Here is a 26,228-nt window from a genome sequence, read left to right as displayed (position 1 = left end):
CATGTAATATTCTAATTTTCTGAGATTCTGAATTTGGGGTTTTCATAAGCTGTAAGCCATAATCATAAAAATTATATCAAATAAAGGCTTGAAATATCTTACTTTGCTTGTAATGAGTCTATATAATATATTAGTTTCACCTTTTAAGTTGAATTACTGAAATTAATGAACTTTTGCACGATATTCTAATTTTTCGAGTTTCACCTGTATATATTCTTCATGCAGATCGCCATCTTCTGGCTTAATCTAGTCAATGGTGAAGATTTACTGTAAAAAAGGATTTATATATTGATCTTTCTCACCCACACCTGTTATATATATCGCTTCTGAAGATATGGATTTAACAACTGGAGTCATATGGCCTACATTTATGTTGCCTTTATATGCTTTTTGGAGCTTCCAAAAAAATTTTTTTACATTCAGTAATTAAGTATTAGTGATCTTCAGCAATAAAATGTGAACAAAGGGTAACATCTGGGCATTCGTTTTATTAGGTTGCTTCATGAAGAAACAACAATAACATTATTGTAATAATAATAAAAGTCATTCAGTTTTTAAATAAGAAAGAGTCAAATTCTTCCAAATTGTTAAAGAGGGACATACGCAAAGCATCAAACGAATGCGTCTTATTTTAAAGCTTAAAAAGAAAGATTACATCCATGGTATCTCATAATAGAATTGGGGTTCACCCATTCTAGCTGAAATATTTCAGAATTATCATGCATAATGCATAGATAAGAATAAGGCTGGAAATCAAATCAACAACAACTTTACAGTATTTAGTCAATCTATGACCAATACACTTTGCAAACAAGCAAATAATATAGTTAATGTAGTACATACACTATTTTGCTTACCCTATAATTACAATCTAATGTAACTCTTGCAAACAAAATAGATATTAAACTGTTTCTATACAGACTTCTTTTATTTCTGTGCCACAGGAAACAGTGAAATACTTTTAAAATAAAGTAGCTAAGCTAAACTTAACTTAGAATTAAACTGCAAGTGGTAGATAACCAAAGCACATCAATTTAAAAGTTAAAATCACAGTAACATAAAATAAACCAGAGAATTGTTTTTCATATATATATATATATATATATATATATATATATATATATATATACACACATACATACATGTCTATTTCATTTGCAACCCACATGTGACCCTATACCACCTTTTTGGCCATGTGTTATTATATGCTTCATGTCTATTACATCTCTTGACTTTCCGACAACAGAATGAAAAATACATCTTTTTCCCAATTTTACAACATCTTCGGTAGTACAAAAACCAAACATTCTAAAACTAAAAATATTATCAAAATAATATTATGTATTCATTTATTCATGTTCACAGAAAGGAACCCAAATCATTTATAATCTTACTGGAACAAGAGCCATTGATCCAGTAAGAGAGAAAAGTGAACAATATGTTCAAAGTGCAGCAAACACAAATAAGAGAAAGTGAATAAACGGATAAAATAATAATTCTCTTGATTTATTCCTATGAGTAAATGAGAATAATCAGCGCCACTTAGGTGACAATTTTAGGCTTTGCTGTGAATGAGAGAGAGACACTTTGTAGGCCAATGTAAATCCCAGTAGAGGTAGCCTGGTTTAGTTAGCCAAACACTGCTCTCCTGCAAACCAATGCTTCCTCTGTGCTATAGATTATCCAATATATATGTGCAAGCTCTGACATGCCAGTGCCCCAGTTAATCACAGTTCCATTCTCATGCTCTATCCTGCTGTCTTGTATGGATCGCTACATCTGAATAATTTTCTTTGATCCATCCTAAGTCAGATTATACCTGAAAAAGAAAGATTCCATTGTTTATAAAGTCTAACTAAATACAAGAGTGACTGCATAAATTGGTGTAAAGGAATGAGAATAATACCATCGAGTCCATCCTTTACAAATGTCTTCACTTGCCAAATCCACAAGGGCCTGTGACAAAGACATTTGTGAGATTCCATAGAAGTCCATTGATGAACAGAATGAGAAACAGAAAAGAATGTGAAATAGGAAAATAGTGTGTGTTTGTGTTACCTTGCCCAGCAGCACTTTGTGTTTGGACAGCAGTCCTCCTCCGTTCTTTACTGCAATGTCCAGAGTCCTCCTGTGCAGCTCCACTATAGACACACTAAACTCAAAGCTAGAAAACCAACACAAGAGTCTGTGACTTTCATGTTCCTATGTAGCAGTGATTTTGTTTAGTATGTTTCATGCATCTGCATTTAATATGCAAAAAGGTTTGGCATCATTAAACTGTAAGTAAGGCGACTATATAAAAATAACTTTTCACAGAAACTTTGGCAGTTGCATCATAAATTAATCAAGTCATAGCATCAACAACCTCATATATTTTCCTTTTTTTGGCAATGGATAATGACATTGAACGATCCCAAGAGGGTTAGAACTCACATTCAGAAACATAATGTTTGGGGTCACTGTATGTGTGTAGGCAGCACAGAGTCTGATTACTTTAAATTAAAGAGGAACATACAAAATAAAATACAAACAAGAGTATGTAGAGCAAATGAAAGAGAAAGAGCATTATGAGTTAAAATTAGACAATGACAATGTTTGCATGGCTTCTATGTCCTTACTATTCATTATAATATCCATGTGTGTTTTAAGACCAATTATAAATATTTAAAGGGATAGTTCACCCAAAAATGAAGATTCTCTCATCGTTTGCTCACCTTCATGCCATCCCAGATGAATATGACTTTCTTCTGCAGAACACAAAGATTTTTAGAATAATATCTCAGCTCTGTTGGTCCAAACAATGCAAGTGGATTGTGATGAGTACTTTAATGTTCCAAAATGCACAGACATTTGTTGTAAAATTTATTTGATGTGATCGCTTTGGGTGAGAAACAGATCAATATTTAAGTCCTTTCCAATATAATAGTTTACTTCCCTCATGATATGGACAATTGGAGAGCGACAGGGATCCAGTGCACGTTGCCTCTCAAGTGACGCAAGCGCACTGGCATGTTCACACGAGAACTGCACAATGCAACCAGAAGTGCAGCTCGATTTGTTTACAACAGGATGCAGTTCACAAGCTTAATTGGTTTTGTTTTATTTGAAAATGCCAGCGCACTTAAAACGCAATGCATGCAACACAAGAGGCACCGTGAACTGGGTCCCATCACAGACGCACCCTGGCAAGCGACCGGAAGTAAACAATTATAGTGAAAATAACTTAAATATTGGGTGTTTATCACCCAAAGCGATCATATCACTTTAGAAGACACTGATTTAACCACTAGGGTCATATGGATTACTTTTACTAAGAATGTCTGGGCTTTTTTAAGCTTTAAATGTTAGTTTGTTTCTTAACACCATACAAGCTTCTGCAATTTTCATGTCGAAAACAAGGTTAAAATAATAATAAAACTAAATAAGATGTTTAATACTTAATACAAATAATTCAAACTAAATTTTGATTAATTTAGTTAAAAACCTTTTCAAGGGCATCAACAGAATAAAACCATTTTCTCACAGGAGTAGAAATATAACCATTCAATAAAATATGTTTGACAGTGTAAAGAGATCAATGGAAAGGAGGAGGTGAGAACCAGCTTATCAATATAAATAATAGTTTAATATAAAACTTAAACAAAAGACAAACACACACACATGACGGATCTTTCTCTCCCACCGTAAACCATCTCTCTCTCCCGCACGATCCTCTGCAGTCGACCTTTATCCCTCTCGGGAGGCTTGATTTGCCTAATACGGGACCGGGTGTGTACGATCACGACCCGGCCCCGCCCTCCTCCCTGCCACAGACAGACAGTGGGCTCTGACCAGAAAACTTGAGTGACCTGTCTGACATTGTGTATAAGCGACTTGGTCCCAGTGGTTATTAAAAGCAGGATTGATTTCATGTCATTTGTTTGTCAAGCACTGATCCCCATTCTGATGGGATCTATGCTTTTGACATAGAAATGTATGATTGGTTTCAGATCTGTGGAAGGTTTTGAGACCTTTGAGTTCTGTAGAGAATGCTTCTTTGGCAGCATTATCTGCTTGCTCATTTCCAGAGATTCCACAGTGGCTAGGTATCCAGCAGAAGATGTAAAAATGTTTAGATTCAAGGGATGACAATTTAATTAAAATCATCACAATTGCTGGATGATCAGTTTTAATAGATTCTAGTGCTTCAAGACATGATTTTGAATTAGAAATAATAAAAAAAAATCATGTGCAGTCTCAATGAACTGCAGTACCAACAGTAGAGCATTGGTCTCTAGAGTGAAAATTGAGCTTTGGTCAGGAATACGTATAGCCTGGAGTTGTTGATTTGTTGCAAAAGCTGCCAATTTTGAAGCTTTAAATTGCTGATCACAATCCACTTCCATGGCATGCACCTACAGAGCTGAGATATTCTTCTAAACATCTTAATTTGTGTTCTACAGAAGAAAGAAAGTCATACACATCTGGGATGACATGAGGGTGAGTAAATCATGACAGAATTTTCATTTTTGTGTTAACTATCCCTTTAAATAAAAGGAATCTTTCCAGTGCAGTGACTAACTGGGTTAAATGTCTTAAATGAGGAGTTACACACTCTTAGTTTGAGTGCAATGATTAATGAAGCATTCAGTGGCAATTAAACATATACAATAAGGAAAATTGCAGACATGACTTTGGATCTTGTGGGTTTTCATCCGATTTGAACGCAATGCAAATAATGTATAAAAAAGTAAAGAAAAAAAGATGGAAATACAAATGCATGTGTATGTACATTAGGTTTGAAATACAAGAGATTTGCAGCAGATTGCAGCCAATGCAGTATGGTAAACTCTACCGGTAACAGTAAAATTAGACAGTCTCATCGGACACTTCAACATATTTAATCCTTTGAGCATCACCTGAACCTAGCACAGCTCCTAATTTTTCCTTTCAAACTGCCCTTATAATCACCTTGCTATTTAAAACCGCAAATAATAGTGTACATTAATATGGAAGATGACACACATAGTAACCTACCATGTCAAGTTAAAGAAACAGCTTAAAACGTTGACATCAAATTCAGCTTAAATTAATGCAGGTGGAAATTTGACAATGCTACAAATTGGAGCCGGATGTGTTGACAAAAGAAATGTGATAAAGGTCTACTGAATCGGTTAGTATGAAGATTCTCTCATTGATTAGACACATGGTTTACTTAGACACAAGGTCTTACTTGTGTTTGTTTGCACCCACTGTCTTTTATCTAATTGTGTTTTTGTCATTTTCTTACGATTGGTCATAGATAGGGTTGAGCATCTTCTTGAGAGTGCTGGTTTTTCTGCGGCCACTCCGGCTCATGTCTGGCAACAGGTACAGCCGGATATAGGGGTCTGAGCCATCTTTGGACAGTGGAATGAGGTTTCTGTGATAATAAACAAAAATGTAAGAGGAATATTTACTATAAATCTGTTCTGTTTAGTCACACATTTATGCATATTAAAACACAATTCTCACAATTTTTGTTATTAACAAAAACACACACACACGCACACACGCAAGACTGCAATTTTAACACTATCTGTCTTACACCCGATAGAGTAAATCGCTGATCATCTTTCAAAAATTCACTTACAGTATGCGATCAGTTACAAGTGAACAACCAAAACCAGCAAATTACAGACTTAACAATGTAAATACAAATATTATGACACAAAATACAGAAAAAATGAAGTTTTGTTAAGTATGTGTATGTTCTCACCGACAGGCATGAACCACTACAATGAGCTTGTTCCTTTGTGAGCTGTGTCGAATAGTGAGCTGGACTTCACCAAGTGGATATTGGCTCAGTCCAGAGCCACTATAACAGAGAAACGATGTGTTAAGAGGTAACAAGTACCAGTGTTATTTTAGTTAACGAAAACTAAAACTATTTTCGTTAACCAAATTAAAAATAAACACTGAAATTATTGGACAAAACTGAAACTAAATTAAAATGCTTTTTCATAACTCCTAAACTAACTAAAATAAAAATTATACTGAATTAATTTTATAGTTTTTGACATAACATGGTGAATATGGGCAAAGTGGGACAATTTTGGACATTTTTATTTTCTTGACACTTTGAATTATAATCCAAATGATACATAACCTAATATTATACCTTTGAAGAAAGCTTAGGATGTCTTCTACCTTGGTCAATAGCAAATTTAAGAAACATTCAATACTGGAAGGTACAACTTTTGAAGAACCTCTTTTGACCAACTCCCAGATGTGTTTAAGGGCCTAGTAAAGTAAAAGAGAATGTCTTATGCATCTGGGATGACATGAGGTTATGTAAATTATTTGAGAATTTCTTTTGGTGAACTACCCCTTTATTAGTTTACTCCCCAAAGATTAATTTAGTAATTATTTATAATCATTTAATGAAATACATATGATACAAGGTGGATCAAGCTTACATGTCTTTTGTCACTTTGTCCATATTCGCCCTATATTATAAAATTTGCAGCATTTACAATCCACATTAAACATGAAAATACCACTAGATATAGGTTGCACAAGACAGCCCAGAGAAATGTAATGATAAACTTTTTAAATTACACCATGAACGCTCAGCTTTGGCAGCCATAAAAAAAAAAAAAATACTAAAATAAAAACTAATAAAACTGAAACTAAAAAACACTTGAGAAAACGAAAACTAACAGACAAACTGTGAAAACTAAAAATTATGACAAATTGAATATAAAATAGAAATAAAAACTAAATAAAAAGTCCAAAACTATAATAACACTGACAAGCCCCACACTTAAAAACCAAAACACACACACACACTCAACACAGGCCTATGATTATGTAAATCCTCTATAAACTGAGTGAGTAAACACCTCTGTTCTGGTGGATTGCAAGGACCCATTTTAAAGACCAACTTGGGGTTAGACACTTCCTAATGTCAAGGGCTTTGTTCATAGAATTGTGTGCCAACTTCCAAGCTCTGTCCTTTCGCTGGGCCAGTCATATCAAGCTGTCGTACACTAATAACATGTGCATGAATGGTCAAAACACATCATTGTTTTGCAAATAAATGGTTTCCATCACCTTTATGCGCAGTTGAACGAATGCAAAATTATAGAAAACCCACCTCCACCTAGCTTTATGCAAATTTTGATTTCTTATGCGCAATTCAAAAATGTGCATAAAAATTGTTGAATGGAAACCCAGCTAGTGTGCTACACCACACATGAACAGACTCACTTTGGTAGCTGCTGTAAACTTTGTTGGAGTTCAAGTGTGGCACAAGGCAGTGAAATGTCAGAGGCCAGGCTGTGCATAGAATCTCTGTGAAACTGATGCTTGTGCGAGTTACTGATCCCCAGACAGGAAATACTGCGGCCTGCCTCTCCTAACCGCACCGGGGGGCCATCCGAAACTCTTTTCCCTTGCGGGGTGGCCGGTGGAGTGATAGGTGATGGGCTGTGTGACGGATGGATGACTGTGGAGTTGTTGGTGCCAGTGGCAGTTTGAGGTTGCAAGGAGACAAAAGTGTTATTCTGACTAGTGTGTCGGACTCGGACAGATGATGGCTGGCTGGTCGAGACCTCCTTCTCCAAACAGAGGACCTGTTTACACAAAAACATTCAGTATTTTTAAAGGCAAAGATTTTACTCATACTCATCCTGTATATCAACCCTTTAGTCATCGCAAAAAATGCGATTTTGCACACAATTCCTTTGAATCACACACATACAAAGAGACACTGATACACCAACCCTGAGGGCAATCTTGAGTTTGAGGGTGCTGCTGGGGCCGGAGTTCTGCAGGGGGAACTGCTGATTCAGCGTCATGTCCACCTCCGTCAGGAGAGAACTAAGTGCCACTCGTACACTACCCAAAGAGCACTTGTGCTTACCATTCCTCACCTGAGACACACAAACAACATCTGTGCATCAATTTACTTCTCACAAACACAAAACTCAAAGAATGAATTGCACCCTGTGATATCAACAATTATTTGCATGTGCTGCATTTGTTGTTTTAGCACCCAATTAACTTAAGGAATTATGGGAATCAGTTAACGACGCAACTCCCAAATTTCTCCCAAAATTCACTGAGGAACGCAATTTGCAGTCCGTAATTCTTGCAGGACAGTGCTTTGTTCTAGGTAGTGGAGGATGCAGAAGATTACCGTGATCTGGCACACTTTACTGGCACGATACTGGATCAATCCGGAAATGTGAACCAACACCTAAATAGGGTATTTGAAATTCTGAAAATGATGCTCAACTACATTGCGCATATGTATATATGGCCATTTATATTGCTCTTCTCCATCATTGATGAATTCCCGTTGCCATGGGCTGCATTTCACGTCACTTTTATCATCCACTCACTAAATCCTCAAGCCCTTTCTCTTGGGAGAATCCCTGGTGCCATTTTGGAAGTCCGTTCCGTGAGTGAGGGAAGTCTCTACTCTCAGACCCTCAACCCCTCGATTTTGTCAGAGGGAGTGAGTCTACTCTGATGTACGCTTCAGGCAGCTCCATATCCCACAACACAACTTATTTGTGATTTGACCCCAGATTGCACACCCACACAACTCTAATGTATGATGGAAGTAAAGTTAGGTCAATTAAGCAGTTTAGAAAAGTTATATTGAGATTTAACAGCATAATACTTGTAGCTACCTTAAACTGTTTATCACGCAGTTATAGCCTGTGTATTCGTTGTTCAGGTATCATTTTCGTTTTTTGTGAAGCTTGATTAATTCTTTCTAACAATTAATTCTAATAAAAATAAACATATGAGATTTATACATAAGCCTCTGAAATTATAACTAAACTACCTGAATATGTGGTTGCATCAATCTCCAAAAATTTTGTTTTCTCAGGTGCAAAAATCACTTAATTCCACAAATTGACATCAGCCTTCAACATGCTCCAAGTTATCAAGGGTTTTAGGGTGTTCCAGTTAAACCCATTGCTTGTCTTCCGGCAGTATTGGACACTTGTGCAACGTAAGCAGTGACGTACATCCGAGTCCGTGAGATGGAGGTAAGTTAGAAAGGGAAGGGCATACAAATTTTAAGTGGAACGCATGAATAAGTGAAGCGCAAGGCCTAATTTCCATAGAAAACAGCTGCATTTGCACGGAAAAGAATAACAAATGACCTATTTTAAATAAGCCTGGCACAGCGATATACCGGTGCAGACAGTGCCTTGTTATGCTGGATTGCAGGTGGTCAGTGAATAAGATACTTGTTTTTATGTTAATAAGTACTGAAAACAGTACAAAACTCGACATTATACTGATCGATATAGCAATAAGCGTTACACTTAATTTTCCATTGCGGAGTAAATAAATAAGATATGATTAACAGATGTAATTAACATTACTTTATCTTAGTAATTATTAATTACTCATTATTCTATTCAATTTTAGGCTTGTTCCTTCTAGAATACCTCAACTTCCAGTTCCTGAGTGCGGGGGTTGTTGATAAGGAAGGAAAATGTCTCCTCCCAGAGCGGCTCACTTGTTTTATACCTCACCTGAAAGCAAAAGAGCAAAAACACATTCCAGGGCTAAATATACAGTACTCTGATATGATCATTTGAATTCCTTGCATTTCTAGTCAGGATAAAGCTCACAAATAATGTTACCTTGCTTGTGTAAGTCTTTTGCCCTACAGTCAGTTTGACAAAAGGGTTTGGATCTGTGCTCACTTTCTTGCCAGACTGTAAAAAAAACATATTTTTCAATTTCACAATATGATATGACATAACCTATTAATAGTCAACAAATCCACTTCAGCTATCTGGTAGCATTTAAACATATCTTGCTTGTACCGGGTTATTTATTTTGATTCTATAATAGCCTTTTATTATGTGTGTAATATGAAAGTTTTTTAAACATCTATTTAAATCACACCAATTCTAAACAGACAAATCTCCTTTTTTATTTCTAAATTCAACAAATACAAATGTGTTATTCCTTGAATAATGCAAGTAAAAAAAGTAGGGGTATGATGGCTATTTTTTGCTAAATTAAATGACTTCAAATTTATGCAACAGTGCATGAGGAAAGATAGGAATAGGAAAGAACATGTAACATAATCGTGCATTTATGAAATAAGACCAGATAAAAAAAACCTAATCATAAAGGCATGAAATCATGCTTAAGGTCCAGATATTAAATGCAGTGTCTGTGATGAACTGCATGCATTCTCACTTTACCTTCAAGCTTTTATAATAGGGTTTGTGGCCATCAGGGTTAAAGTCAAGAGGATTGGTCTTTCCAAAGGAATGTTTGAGAAAAATTGAGAACAGGACAGTTAATGTAAGAGGACATGCAAGAATGATAGATCAGACCAATCTTATAGGTTCGGTTTTATTTTGTCATTATTTACTCGCCCCCATCTTGTTCCAAACCTGTATGACTTTCTTTAGTGGCACACAAAAGGATATTTTAGGCAGAATGATAGCACAAGTCATTATTCACTTTCATTGTTTGGATAAAAGATTCAATTAAAGCCAATGTTGGCTGAGGCTAACATTCACCTAACATTTCCTTTTGTATTCCACAGAAGGCAACATAAAGGTTTGGAATAACAAGAGGGCAAATTATGATAATTATGTTTGGTGATCTATCCCCTTAATTAAAAATGACTATATGTAATCCAATAATTTCAGTGAAAAGTGAGTTGTGGCATAAGTGACTATAAAAATAATATTCAGAGAATAGCCACAATATTAAAATGATTCAACTGTCAAATAGGTTGTTCATTTTGTTTCACAGTATAACACGATGCTGGGCTATAAAGACCTTAAAATAGGCAGGTGAAATGTTTGTACCCTTATTTGAGACTGCTCTCTAGTTCTAACCAGGACATTTTTAATCAAATGTCAAAGAATGACTAAGCTTTTATTTAAACAAAACCTTTGACCTCAGAATCACCAGAGTAAAAATGCTATAAATATTTAATAAAAACAAATTAACGAACAAAAAGTGTCAAATGTTTGTATATGATGGTCTCATAAAACACACAATATTTTGTCATCTTAGATTGTTTGGAGACAGTTTTCCTTAAAATGTAATCTCCACACCAAATTTTCTTGAAACACACTGTATTCATGTTACACATGCCTAACAGGCAACAGTGGCAATTCACATGCACCAGTTCAACATATTTGTTGTTGTTCACTTGTTAAGCTAAGAAAACCTCACTAGAAGAAATGCCCGCTCACACTGTTAGGTACCTAGTAAAATCTAGGTCTGGAGAACCAAGATGCAGATTACTGGCAAACTCACAAATAAATTGCTATAGAGAGAGTCGGGTTCTCACAAAAGACTATACCAGCGGCCCTCCTCTCCTTCAGGTTTCCACAGCCAAAGCTGTCTTCAGGAGCAAGGCACAATAATAGAGCGGGCAGTTTAAATAAAGAAATGGGGACTACAATGGATATAAAAAGTCTACACACTCCTGCTAAAACAGCAGGTTTTTGTGATGTAAAAAATGAAACAAAGCTAAATCATATCAGACTTTTTGCTCCTTGAAATATAAATATTACAACCTATGCAATGCCATTGAAAACCAAAGTAACACATTTCAATGAAAAAAAAAGAAAAACTTAGAATAACCTAATTGCATAAGTGTGCAAATCCCTGAATTAATACTTAGTTGAAGCACCCTTTGATTATATTACGGCACTCAGTCTGTTTGGATAAGAGTCTATTAGCTTAGCACATCTTGACTTAGGAATGTTTTCCCACTCATCTTTGCAAAAATGTTCCAGATCTGTCAAATTGTGATGGCATCTCCTGTGTACTGCCCTCTTCAGATCCCCCCACAGATTTTCTATAGGATTCAGGTCTGGGCTCTGGCTGGGCCATTCCAAAACATGAATCTTTGGATCACTTCATTTTCAGCTTTCTAGCAGACACCAGAATGTTCTGTGCCAAAATTGACTGGTACTTGGAGCTATCCGTGATTTCCTCCACCTTCACTAAAGACCCAGTTCCAGCTGAAGTAAAGCAGCCCCAAAGCATGATGCTGCCACCACCATGCTTCACCGTGGGTATGGTGTTCTTTTGCTGATGTGCCGTGTTGTTTTTGCACCAAACATACCTTTACAATTTTAGGCAAAAAGTTAAATCTTGGTCTCATCAGACCATAACACATTTTTGCCAGGCTTTGATTTTTCTTTATTTATTTTCGTCAGAAAAGGCTTGGTTTTACCACCCTGCCCCATAGCCCAGACAACTTAAGAATATGGGAGATAGTTGTAATATGTAGGGAGCAACCAGTACTTGCCAGAAAGAGCTGCAGCTCATTTAATGTTGCTGTAGGCCTCGTGACCAGTTTTCTCTTTGAATTGTTATCAATTTTGGAGAGACGTCCTGTTCTTGATAATGTCACTGTTGTGCCATACTTCCTCCACTTGTTGACGACCGTCTTAACTGTGTTCCATGGTATATCTAATGCCTTGGAAAAAAATACTGTAGCCTTCACCTGAGCAATACCTTTCAACAATGAGATCCTGTTGATGTTTTGTAAACTCTTTGTGGACCATGGCTCTTGTAATAGCATGCAACAAAGAAGATAGCAGAAAAATCCTACAAGAACAGCTGGGATTTATTTGGAGTCACTTTTGGTGAAGACAGGTGTGTACTATTTCACATGAGCTTAATGATTGGTTGATTCTGAACACAGCAACATACCCAATAATAAAAGGGTGAGCACACTTATGCAGTTTAGTTAAGTTTTTTTTCTTTTATTTTTTCTCTGGAATGTGTCACTTTGGTTTTCAGTGGCATTGCATAGGTTGTAATTTGTACAGTGAAGTTGCAACAAGTCTGATATGATTTATCTTTGTTTCATTTTTTACATAAAAAAACTGTTGTGTTAAAAGTGGTGTGTAGACTTTTTATATTCACTGCATATTTGTGTCAGAAGTTTCAGTTACACAATCCTATGGTTGCATAATTCAACGTGCTAATTAAATATTGCTTAATGGCCACAAAGTGCATAGTACCTTGCTATGCTGGATGACATGGTATTCTCTGCAAACATCAGTGCAGTGCATGCAAGACATTTTAGAGTGAGAAATTTTACAAACCCCATTTCCAGAAAAGTTGGGGCATATTGTAAAATAAATAAAAACAAGAATCTGTTATTTGTTATTTAACCTTTATTATTAACATTTATCTAGTTGACAAAAGTACAAAGAAAAGATTTCCAATGTTTTCACTGACCAACTAAATTGTATTTTTAAATATAAACAAATTTTGAATTTGATACCTTTAATACACTCAAAACAAAAGTTGGGACTGGGGCAAAATAAGAGTGAAAAGTTTATAGAATATTCAAGTTACACCGTTTTGAAACATTCCACAATAAGCAGGTGAATTGGTAGTAGGTGAGGGTATCATGATTGGGTATAAAAGCAGCATCCACCAAATGCTCAGTTTTTGTAAGCAAAGATGGGTTGTGGCTCACCACTTTGTACCAAACTTCATGAGAGAGTTGTCAAACAGTTCAAAAATAACATCTCTCAACACAAGTTTGCAAAGAATTTAGGTGTTTCACCATCTAAAGTACTTAATATTGTAAAAAGATTCAGGGAATCGGAGAAATCTCACTCCATGTAATGCAACGCCGGAAACCACTGTTGAATGTGCTTCAACTTCGAGCCCTCAGGCAGCATTGCATGAGAAGCCATCATGCTACTGCATTAAATATAGCCGCATGGGCTCAGAAGTACTTCAGAAAACTGTTGTCAATTAACACAGTCCGCCATTGCATCAAGAAATGCAACCTGAATATCTATTATGCAAGGTGAATGCCATCCATCATTCTATGCAGAAACACCACGAGTTCTCTGGGCCCAAGCTCATCTCAGTTACATTTATGCATTTGGCAGACACTTTTATCCAAAGCAACTTACAGTGCACTTATTACAGGGACAATCCCCCCGGAGCAACCTGGAATTAAGTGCCTTGCTCAAGGACACAATGGTGGTGGCCTCTGACCTTCTGATTACCAGCCCTGTGCTTTAACCACTACGCCACCACCACACACAGTTGTTGGTCCGAAAGCCAGTGGAAATGTGTGCTGTGGTCAAACGAGTCCACATTTCATCTTGTTTTTGGGGAAAATGGACGTTGCGTTCTCCATGCCAAAGACGAAAGGGACCATCCAGACTTTTATCAATGAAAGGTGCAAAAAACTGTCATGGTATGGGGGTGCATCAGTGCCCACGGCATGGGTGGCTTGCATATGTTTGTAGGTACCATAGACGTGGAGGCGTATATTGGGATTTAAGGGAGACATATGCTGCCTTAAAAATGACATCTTTTCCCAGGAAGGCCATGGTTATTTCAGCAAGACAATGCCAGGACTCATTCTGCACGTGCTACAACAGCATGGCTTTGTAGACATAGAGTGCGTGTGCTTGACTGACCTGCCTACAGTCTAGATCTCTCTCCTATTTAAAATGTATGAGGCAACATTAGAATCAGTAAAAGACGACCACGGACTGATGAGCAGTTGAAGTCTTGTATCAAGCAAGAATGGGCAAAAATTCCACTTGCAAAACTGCAACAATTAGTATCCTGTGTCCCTAATGATTAAAACATGTATTTGAAAGAAAAGGTGATGTAACACAGTGGTAAACATACCTCTGTCCTAACTTTTTTTTTGAGTGTGTTGCAGGCATCAAATTCTACATTAGTTTACATTTAAAAAATACAATTAAGTTGGTAAGTGAAAACAATGGAAATCTTTTCTTTTATACTTTTGTCAGTTAAATAAAGGTTCAAGAGATTTAACAAATCACAGATTCTTGTTTTTATTTCATTTTACAAAATGCCCCAATTTTTCTGGAAATGGGGTTTATATATTTGTTCACATATGTATTTAAATTAATCTAGACTACTCCAAAACATATACACAACAAAACGTTCTACATCCTTGTAACATATGTAATCTGATACCCATGAAAAAATGTAAGACTTCTTTCTTCTTGAGGTATGAGCTCGCATTAGCCTATATACGTATATAGGCAGATGATGTGCACATGTGACGCGCACACACACACACACACACACACACACACACACACATTAATAATACTGATTATTGCTGTTCTTACTGGCAAATTCCAGGCAGAATCCAGGTAAACAACTAGCAGAGCTGAAGAGAGATTGTCTTTAACCCTTATGTTCCTCAGAACCTGATGAGAGATTAAATGAGAAGGATGATTAGAATCCACTGATAAAAAAGTTTAGCTTTTATTTTTTTCCACATATAGTCTATCTGTGAGATCATGAGTTTGTGTGGGTGTAAATGTGAATGCATACTTGATCTAGTTTTTCAGAATTTGCATCCAATGACAGCCATTCTAATCTCAGATGAAGCTTGCCTGTAGTGACTTCTTCCAAGTCAAACCACTGTGGAAAAACCATGAGTGATTGGAGTACTGGAATGGCAGCTATGTTAAACAACATTCAAATCATTCCAAATCACAGATGAAATGTTTAAAATTTTTGAAGATTTAAAGTTCCAAAGAAATAACAGCATGATTATCATTTGTATGTAAAACAAAAACAATGAAATCACTGCAATACTGTGAAATTTTAACTCCATGAATATACTTCTAACAAATTACACTGTAATTTAATGGTGGGGCACCACTAATGTATTTTAGTAGGCACAAACTATGGGGTGCTGTTCAAATGTGTACAGTGGGTATGGAAAGTATTCAGAACCCCTTAAATTTTTCAATCTTTGTTATATTGCAGCCATTTGCTAAAATCATTTAAGTTCATATTTTTTCCTCATTATTGTACACACAGCACCCCATATTGACAGAAAAACACAGAATTGTTGACATTTTTGCACATTTATTATAAAAGAAAAACTGAAATATCACATGGTCCTAAGTATTCAGACCCTTTGTTCAGTATTTAGTAGAAGCACCCTTTTGATCTAATACAGCCAAGAGGCTTTTTGGGAAAGATGCAACAAATTTTTCACATTTGGATTTGGGTATCCTCTACCATTCCTCCTTGCAGATCCTCTCCAGTTATGTCAGGTTGGATGGTAAACGTTGGTGGACAGCCATTTTCAGGTCTCTCCAGAGATGCTCAATTGGGTTTAAGTCAGGGCTCTGGCTGGGCCATTCAAGAACATTCACGGAGTTGTTGTGAAGCCACTCCTTCGTTATTTTAGCGGTGTGCTTAGGGTCATTGTCTTGTTGGAAGGTGAACCTTCGGCCCAGTCTGAGGTCCAGAGCGCTCTGGAGAAGGTTTTCGTCCAGGATATCCCTGTACTTGGCCACATTCATCTTTCCCTCGATTGCAACCAGTCGTCCTGTCCCTGCAGCTGAAAAACACCCCCACAGCATGATGCTGCCACCACCATGCTTCACTGTTGAGACTGTATTGGACAGGTGATGAGCAGTGCCTGGTGTTCTCCACACGTACCGCTTAGAATTAAGGCCAAAAAGAGTCCTTCAGGTGTTTTAGCAAACTCCATGCGGGCTTTCATGTGTCTTGCACTGAGGAGAGGCTTCCGTCGGGCCACTCTGCCATAAAGCCCCGACTGGTGGATGGCTGCAGTGATGGTTGACTTACTACAACTTTCTCCCATCTCCCGACTGCATCTCTGGAGCTCAGCCACAGTGATCTTTGGGTTCTTCTTTACCTCTCTCACCAAGGCTCTTCTCCCCCGATAGCTCAGTTTGGCCGGACGGCCAGCTCTAGGAAGGGTTCTGGTTGTCCCAAACGTCTTCCATTTAAGGATTATGGAGGCCACTGTGCTCTTATGAACCTTAAGGGCAGCAGAAATTTTTTGTAACCTTGGCCAGATCTGTGCCTTGCCACAATTCTGTCTCTGAGCTCTTCAGGCAGTTCCTTTGACCTCATGATTCTCATTTGCTCTGACATGCACTGTGAGCTGTAAGGTCTTATATAGACAGGTGTGTGGCTTTCCTAATCAAGTCCAATCAGTATAATCAAACACAGCTGGACTCAATTGAAGGTGTAGAACCATCTCAAGGATGATCAGAAGAAATGGACAGCACCTGAGTTAAATATATGAGTGTCACAGCAAAGGGTCTGAATACTTAGGACCATGTGATATTTCAGTTTTTCTTTTTTAATAAATGTGCAAAAATGTCAACAATTGTGTGTTTTTCTGTCAATATGGGCTGCTGTGTGTACAATAATGAGGAAAAAAATGAACTTAAATGATTTTAGCAAATGGCTGCAATATAACAAAGAGTGAAAAATTTAAGGGGGTCTGAATACTTTGCGTACCCACTGTATGTTTTCATCTTTATTTGGACAAATCCATATGTGAAATTGTGCATTGATCCAATGGTGGGCCATTAATGAGAGGATACTGAAATAAACCTTTTGGTGACATTTTCTGAGGATGTGAGGTGTACAGTAAATTAAACTTGTGAGACCGTGAGCGTGATTGTATTACCTCATCAACCTTCTGTTCCTTATGGAGCTCACTCAAGTCAATCATTAGACTGGAACAAAAATGTATAAAACATAAAAAAATGTCCTACTGATAATAGAGAGGTTACATACAATGATGATAATATGGCACCTGCCCAAGAAGTCATCTTTATCTGGGTCTTCATCGAACAGCTCAATTTCCAGATTTTGTCCTGAATGTTCATATACTAGAGCCTGATAATGAAACACAAATACAAACACATACATGCAAACATTTTAGTTTTGTGCATGAGTATTACACTGCATCACAACATATAACTTGTTTGTTAGTTTGGTAGTGCAGTTAGGGCAGTAGGAGTCTTTGTAAATGTATTCACCTCATACACCTCGTTCCATTTGGGGTGCAGACATTCTTTGATGGTCTTGCTTCTGAAGAGCTGGTTGCAGACCAGCAGCATGCCATATGGGTCAGACTTGCCTTTGATCAGCCCGCCCAGATATGTGTCCTTGACTTCCAGATTCTGAGCTTCTAGAAAATGAATCCTAAGAACTCCCTGATGAGGGAGCGAGACAAAATTAAATCCAATAAAAGATAGGATTCAATAGGATTTGCTGAATAATGGACTGAGACTCTGTGTGTGTGTGTGTGTGTGTGTGTGTGTGTGTGTGTGTGTGTGTGTGTGTGTGTGTGTGTGTGTGTGTGTGTGTGTGTGTGTGTGTGTGTGTGTGTGTGTTCACCTTTGGCATGGGGAAGCGGAGTTGTGCCAGTTCGACCTCACCTATCAGTGGTACAGTGATTCTGTTGGGCAGCACCATGTAACTGCTGATAATATCCTGAATCATGTGGTCTGAGAAGCCACTGCCAAAAAATAAAATAATAAATAAATAATTTAGACATCATTTTCTTATGAAAGTTTCAAAATGTAGGTAGCTACATCAAAAACAGATAATAATAATAATAATAATTTGGACAGATGATTACTGTAATTAGAACAAGATTTCTCTCATGCCAACTTTAGGTTTGACAAAGAAAACAAATAAAAAAAAAAAATGGCAAATCCTGCATCTCCTGAAATTATTGCTAAGACAATCGCAATTTTTAAACAACCCTCTGAATTGTCTCCCTGACTTGGAGCCAACAATTTTACAAAAACAATTACTTATGATCATCTGACACTTTTTAGTCATGTGGTTTGTAACATTAGCTTAAGTACATTTTCATGAATTTCATGAGAGTCCTAGACCAGCATTTGGCACTATAGTACTGTAGGCATCTAACTGGCCTCTGGCAACAAGTTCCAACCAAGTTCCTCATTCCACTCTCTTGCATTTAGTTTATCCAATCTGTTTCTCGAAAGCTCACTCACTTTGCTGAAAACACTGCAGTTCTGCCAGTGCGGCCGTAACATAGAGCAGTAGGCAAGGCTTGAATGTAACTGTACTGACAGAAAAGTTTAATTTACCATGATTGTAGCAGGAGGGACCAAGGTGCAAATGTATGTCAGTAAAGTATTGTACTTTTTTGACACATGTACAAATATGTTGGAATTCTTTGCTAATTGCTGATCTCTCAAACAGTGTACAGTATTAGAGGTACAGTATTAAAGGAATATTATGGGTTCAATACAAGTTAAGTTCAACCGACAGCATTTGAAGCATAATGTTGATTAGCGCAAAAAATAATTTTGACTCGTCCCTACTTTTTTTTTTTTTTAAGCAAACAATTGAGGTTACAGTGAGGCACTTACAATGGAAGTGAATGGGGCCAATTTATAGAGGATTTAAAGGCATAATTTTTAAGCTTATAATTTATAAAAGCACATTAATTCTTCTATTAAAACGTTTTTATGAATTATTTGAGTCTTGTGGCTATACTTTTGAAACCGTGAGTATTTTAAAGTTCAAACATCGACCAAATTCACTTCCATTAGTGTCTCACTTCAACACAGATTTTTAATCTTTTGCATCATGGCAATGTTTAAGTTAACACACAGAAACAATTCTGGGCCATAAATGTCCCCCACAAAGCTATGAAGAAAAACATCAGAAGATCTGAGCTTAACAATAACAATAACATAAGAGCAAATTCAACTATGAGATTCAATTAATATTTGTTTGCTTTGGTTTGGGGAAAAAAATATTTTCACGAAATGTCCACTCAGGTTTAAACCTATAAATGACCAGACAAAAATCGGTGGCATTAAACTTTAAATGCACTGCTGGGCTTGAGCTTCGAAATGCTTGAACTATGAATAACAATGACTGTTGAACAGACCAGCAGAGCTTTCAGGTAAACCCATTTGATCTGGTCCCTTGAACTCTAATCATATACGGTACTCAAAAATGAAAAATGAGACTAAAAAACTGACCACAGATTGCTAAAATAGATCACTAGACATGGTAACACGATTTGAAAACTATGTATCCATCACAGAATGAAAAGAGTGCACCTATAATATTGACTCAACCTAAATCAATCATCAACAGTTAAATTTTTTTGATGGGTACATGACAGAAAAGAGCTTCATTGAAGCTAAATACTAGGTACGATTAAGTAACAAATTTAAGTTATGTCTGAATAATAAAAGCCTTCTCAAAGGTGCCCCTAAACTTCATGGCCATTAGACATAATCTTAATTACCCATTTGGATGGGGTTTGTAGATAAAAAAATTTAGCCTTTAATAAAGTCTCATCAGAGAGTCAAGAAAATCAATTAAAGTAGATAAAATACCATTTTGGCCCTCTCAGCTTGACTAAAATCTCATTCTATCTTTAAACCTTAACTTTAGCTCCCTCAACGCATATTTTCTCCACTTTTGTTGCCAATTACAACTATCCATTACATTGGTTTATTCCCCACCTATTATTTTAAGTTTTCTCCACTTCTGTCCAAGTAATTTCTTCTCTTGCCAACAATACTTGACATTTAATCTCTCAAATTTTTAGAGCGATGTGAAAAAATACAGTTTCACTGCAAAATGCAAATAGTTTATGATGTAATTAAAGAGCATCAACATTTACCCTGGTTGCACAATATGCTAAACAGAAATTATAAACATTATAAAAATGAAATCAACCAGGACACTCATAACTCACTTTATTGATTTGCTTGTCAAGCAGACACAGTTCCCCAAACATCTTCATAATGCAAACATACCCCTCTCCGAGGCTACAATAATTATTCACCTGTTCTGAACAGTGGGACATTACAGCACAGAGCTGTGCTACATTAGGGTATTATGGTGGCCAGGACTGACAGATTTTAGATCAGTGTACTCTATGCCCAGTCTTAGATTAGCTATATGATACAAGGAACATGCTGACACAGGAGCAGCACTTAAGATTCAGTAAAGGTCCTAAGTTCCAATTACTTTTATTGCCTGCAACAAAGCACTCTTAAATCAAATGCTGCAGTGTTAATGACCATCTGCTAATGGTGCCTTTGTTTGTGTGCTGTGGCTGCAATAGAGAATATCAAGCTGTGCTTCTAAACAGCCTCAACTGGTGCAATGATTGGGTTTTGCAACTATGCTTCTCCTTAAAGGGATAGTTCACCCAAAAATGTAAATTCTCTCATGATTTACACACCCTCATGCCATCCCAGATGTGTATGATTTTCTTTCTTCAGCAGAACACAAACAAAGATTTTTGTTGTAATCATGAGATAATTTTCATTTTTTAGTGAACTATCCCTTTAAATAAAAAGCGTGGTTTCACAAACTAAAGTCAACTACAAATACAAAAATGCTGAATGCATTTAAGAGCTAAACTCTATAGCAGCTCTTCAATACACTAACCTTTATGTACTGTACATACAGTACACAAGCCCTGTCACTGACTGGCTGAAAGATCTACCCTGCAGCAAAGCATTAAAACCTGGTATCTGATAAATGACAGCAATTAAACAAGAAAAGTAAAAAATACAACCATGCCCACAAACCACCAATCTGTCCATAGTGGCCTGTGTTAGGGAACAACTAGAGCTTTGTAATTACTCTCCCACCAGTGTGTGTCTACACGATCATCACAACCAGAGGTGCAACAATCTTGAATCTCTTCCCACTTTTACCGCAGACAGCATCTTGCAACAACACATTAAGGTTTCACCCACTAATCTGCTCGTTTAGATCATGTCTCTTTGGTTGGTGTTTCTGATAAATAATTGTAATGACATTGTGAATGATTTACAGGGCAACACAGTTAATTTAAAATTAGTAAGGTAGTTTGAGTTCATAATGCGTCCTTGCAGACTGGACTGGACTGGACTGGACTGTGGACTGTAAAATTAAAAGCATGTCCTAATGCTAACGATTCCACTCTGATTTAATATCTACTGTCTCTGAAGTGAGCGGTGCGAGTATAAACATGATTACAAAGGTAATCATCCAAATGCAAATCCCTGTTTATGATGCAGCATACTCAAATCCTTTCAAATAAATTTAAACACAAACCCTCCAGTATACCTGATGAAGTTATAAATTTGAGCCATGAGCAATTTTTATATTGGATGTAGTTTGCAAATTCATGGATGAAGGAAACTTTAGTAGTCCAATTACTCATTTCTCCACTTAATGACTTAAATGTTTCTAACCAACATTTAAGTCACCACACATTGCTGAACAAATGCTCTGTACAATTAAATTACCGCTCAAGACCCCCTGGTTTATTTATATGTGGATGACAACCAAGAGGGCCTTTAAAGCAAATTTTACAGAACTAGCAGCATCAACAAGACAAAAATAATCATGGGGTCAGTCGATGTCTTAGTGATCCAATAATTGTGAAGTTGGTTGCTTGACCATTTTAGTGAGTGATTACCTCTATGTATTGGTATTGCAAAACCACCAGTTTTTAATTGTATATTTTACTTGGATTAACCACAACGGGCATCTTTGTGTCATGAATTATTAAATCTGTTTCTAAAATTGCCTTCTTTCACCTTCAACACATTGCTTGCCGTCATCCCTTTATCAGTCTCAAAAACACTGAAACACTGGATCATGCATTTATATCCTCACGTCTTGACTATTGCAATGCCATCTTCATTGGTTTACCAGCTAACTCTATTGCTAGGATGCAATATATTCAAAATTCTGCTGTTTGAACTTACTGGTTACCAGTTTTGTTTCGCAGCAAATATAAACTAATCCTGCTTACTCTTAAATCACTTCATGGTCTGCCACCCCACTATCTTAGTGAATTGCTTCTCCCCTACAACCCGATCTGGTCTTCTGGGTCTGGACTCCTTTCTATCCCAAGATCTCGCCTCTCTAATATGGGTGGCAGATCATTCAGCGTAGTAGCACCCAATATATGGAATTCACTCCCCCTGACACTTCACAGGATCTCTTCAGTCTCTGAGTTTAAATCTTAAATTAAAACATTTTTGTGTTATCAGTTTTATTTATCTTAATGTTATGTATTCACTCTCAGTGACTGTGCTATCTGAACTGTGCTTTTGTGACTGTTTGTTGTATGTGTATTATCGAGTTACTATTGTTAAGTGTCCTTGAGCTCTGGAAAGGTGCTATATAAATTACACTTATTATTATTATTATTATTATTATTATGACACACAACCAATTTTGGTACAGCTGTTTATGGAAACCTCAATATCTCGGCTCAGGAAGGTCCTAGATCCTTGGAACAAAAACTGATCTCTAGAGCACATTACAAGGTAAAGTATAAACATTTTACACATTCTTGTTCCTTAGACTTAGAACTTAAGTCCTAAGGTAATGCTCAAGATTGTCCCACTTTTAGGGTCAGTTTATAATGGGAAGATTTCGAGTCTCAGTCTTATTTTTTAGGGGGTACCTAGGTAAGTATAGTATGCATGCAGAACATTTCAGGTTTGAGACTTCTCTTATTTATATATTTTATGGGGGCGAGGAATTGCAAATCTTTAAATTCCCCTCACCTTTGTGTTGAAAGGAACCTGATATATACCAGAAAGGAACCTGATATTTTCACAGAAATATGTCCTCTGTAGTAGCATTCTGCTGTAAAAATTTTTTTACAGAGCTAGGGCTAGTAGAAATCTGGGGCAAAGCCTACTTTATTCATGCATTTTGAGAAATGAATAGATGTAATATAAGCATAACAAAAACAAAAATGAACAGTATTTTACAAGTAAATTTTTTATTAGAAGCTGTGAGATTTCCTCACTCAGTCTCTCTGAAATTTTGTGGGAGCGTCCAGTGACAGTAGTCAATTCGGAAGGTGTCAGTTTTCTGAGAACATTGATCATGGAAACCCACTGTAAAGGAGATCAATGGAAAGGAGGAGGCGAGAACCGGCTTTTCAATATAAATAATAGTTTAATGATAAACTTAAAAGACAACATAAACACACACATGACGGACATGTCCGTTAACGATCTCTCTCTCCCACACGATCCTCTGCAGTCGACCTTTATACCTCAGAGGCTTGATTAGCCTAATACGGGACCGGGTGTGTAGGATCACGACTCGGCCCCACCCTCCACCCTGCCACATTCCTCCCCCGTTCTCTCAGGCTGGGGAGCCCCCGGCCTGACGTAACCCCCCTTTCCCTGGGGGAGGGCGTGCTTTACATCTAGTCTGCCGGCAGGTCATCCCCATCTACCTGAATGAGGGAGGGGACAAGGGGAGGGAAACAGAAATAATTAAAATGGGGGGGTACTTCCTGTAACAGTGTAGTACCCCCCCCAAAAACCTGTAAAATTTAAAAGAGGGAAAAGTCCAACGCAGAGCGACAGTGAGAGAGAGAGAGAGGAGAGAGAGATGAGAAAAAAAAAACTCTTACTCGCCAGTTCTCCGATACGCCGCAGCTTGTTCCTCGACCACTCCTCCACCCTCTATCGGACGACAGCCGCGCCTCTCTGGGCAGATCAGAGGCAGTCCTCCAGGCCCTGGCGAACGGAACTCCCCGCCGCGTTCTCAGGGAACAGAAGGGCTCTCCCTCGCCCCTGGCAGCGGTTCTCCCGCTCCAGGCGGTCGCCAGTGAGCCCCTCCCTGCTCACGGTTCTCCCGCTCCCTTAAACCCTGCTGCGTTTCAGCGGCCGGTAGGCGACTCCTGCGCCCCTGGCAGCGGTCCTGACCGTCAGTTAGGAGCCCCTTCTCCCCTCGCGGATGGCGGCCATCGTCCTCTTTCAGGCGACTGGGCTCCTCGTCCCCCGGCAGATGGCGTTGGGGTGGACGGTAAGGGCCTCCTCCTTCCCGGGCTTCAGCACCAGTGTAAAGGAGATCAATGGAAAGGAGGAGACGAGAACCGGCTTTTCAATATAAATAATAGTTTAATGATAAACTTAAAAGACAACATAAACACACACATGACGGATATGTCCGTTAACGATCTCTCTCTCCCACACGATCCTCTGCAGTCGACCTTTATACCTCAGAGGCTTGATTAGCTTAATACGGGACCAGGTGTGTAGGATCACGACCCGGCCCCGCCCTCCGCCCTGCCACACCCACAATTTGTCTTCAGTAGACATTTTCAATGATGTTCTTGGTCCAGGTGGGTGGAAGAATTTTACAAAAACATCACAGTTTTCCAAGCTGATGTCCTCAACCAATTATATTTCTTTAATGCATTAAGTATCTCAGCCAGAGAAACAGAGAATTCATCCCTAGGAATAACAACAGTGATCTTATCTGCTCTGTCGGTCATATTCCACTGCTTAAAGGTGATGTTTTCAGGAAGTGTGTCATCATTGTCTGATTCTTCAAGCATCTGCAGTAAGCCCTCTATACCTGGACACTGGTGACACTTGTTGAGCATGCAGTCATAACTGTTTATGTCACATACTAAAAGTTCTATCAGGAAGACTCGCACACTTCAGTGAAATTTAAGATTACATTTATTTGATGAATATTAAACAGAAAAGTAATGTCTCTCTTTGGTGTAAGCCCTGTCTGGCAGTCCAAAGAAGTTGTACTCAGAACCATCATATCCTGCCGGAGATAGGAAGCAGGGGCGAGGAGCCTATCCCCGTGCAGGACGGGACTCAACTGGTGGTGGGATGGTGGAGGTTGCCGTGTAAGCACACTGAAACGGCAATGTGATAGATTGTGAGCAGACTTATAAAGCCATGGCTTACATGTCATTGGCTAGGAATTACCCAGCAAATGGTGCGATGATGTACAGCTGCTAGTCTTCCCGCTATACTACACTGCACTTACATTTCTATCAAGAAGACTCGCAGACTTCAGTGAAATTTAAGATGACATTTATTTGATGAATATTAAACAGAAAATGAATGTCTCTCTTTGGCGTAAGTCCCATCTTGCGGTCCGAAGAAGTTGTACTCGGAACAGTCATATCCTGTGCGTTTTTATTTTTCCTCTTCTCCTTTTGATTTAGTCCTTGTCCTTGAATTACATTAGGCCAGCATTGATGTGTAGTATCTTTGTTGAAAGATAAACAACATTTGATTATGAAAACCATCCAACGAGGGAAGAGTTGTTTGAGATAACTTTGCCGAAAGGTGAACAACGTAGCGCAAAGCCATACGATAATGGTGACATTGCGTGCAATCCCTTCGTTGAAAGAAAACAACATTTGTTTATGAAAACACTCCGATGAGGAAAGAGTTGTTTAAGATATCTTTGCCGAAAGTTGAACAACGTAGCGCAAAGCCATACGATAATGGTGATATTGCGTGCAATCCCTTCATTGAAAGAAAACAACATTTGATTATGAAAAACCTCCAGTGAGGGAAGAGATTGTTTGATGGTTAACTTTACTGAAAGGTGAACAACGTGCATAGAGCCATACGATAGTGGCAATGTTGCATGCAATACCC

General features: G+C 37.8%; 1 protein-coding gene across 1 annotated transcript in view; it reads right to left on the bottom strand.

Annotated features, from left to right (window-relative positions):
- Window positions 1–480: 480 nt before the first annotated feature.
- Window positions 481–26,228, bottom strand: part of LOC127648104 (extended synaptotagmin-2-like) — a 54,043-nt gene continuing 28,295 nt past the window's right edge. Inside the window, exons 8-22 of the mRNA XM_052133042.1 lie at window positions 18,178–18,298; window positions 17,817–17,993; window positions 17,591–17,673; window positions 17,462–17,510; window positions 15,331–15,420; window positions 15,123–15,203; window positions 9,633–9,707; window positions 9,435–9,521; window positions 7,746–7,895; window positions 7,231–7,595; window positions 5,738–5,836; window positions 5,270–5,401; window positions 2,059–2,164; window positions 1,907–1,956; window positions 481–1,819 (exon numbers count right to left, since the gene is read on the bottom strand). Of these exons, the coding sequence (XP_051989002.1) occupies window positions 1,804–1,819; window positions 1,907–1,956; window positions 2,059–2,164; window positions 5,270–5,401; window positions 5,738–5,836; window positions 7,231–7,595; window positions 7,746–7,895; window positions 9,435–9,521; window positions 9,633–9,707; window positions 15,123–15,203; window positions 15,331–15,420; window positions 17,462–17,510; window positions 17,591–17,673; window positions 17,817–17,993; window positions 18,178–18,298 (1,681 nt within the window). The 3' untranslated portion in view covers window positions 481–1,803. The remainder of the gene's footprint in view (window positions 1,820–1,906; window positions 1,957–2,058; window positions 2,165–5,269; window positions 5,402–5,737; window positions 5,837–7,230; window positions 7,596–7,745; window positions 7,896–9,434; window positions 9,522–9,632; window positions 9,708–15,122; window positions 15,204–15,330; window positions 15,421–17,461; window positions 17,511–17,590; window positions 17,674–17,816; window positions 17,994–18,177; window positions 18,299–26,228) is intronic.

Source organism: Xyrauchen texanus, chromosome 1, assembly GCF_025860055.1.
Source record: "Xyrauchen texanus isolate HMW12.3.18 chromosome 1, RBS_HiC_50CHRs, whole genome shotgun sequence".
In the NCBI taxonomy this organism is placed as follows: Eukaryota; Metazoa; Chordata; class Actinopteri; order Cypriniformes; family Catostomidae; genus Xyrauchen; species Xyrauchen texanus.
This window is presented reverse-complemented; position numbering and strand designations above follow the sequence as displayed.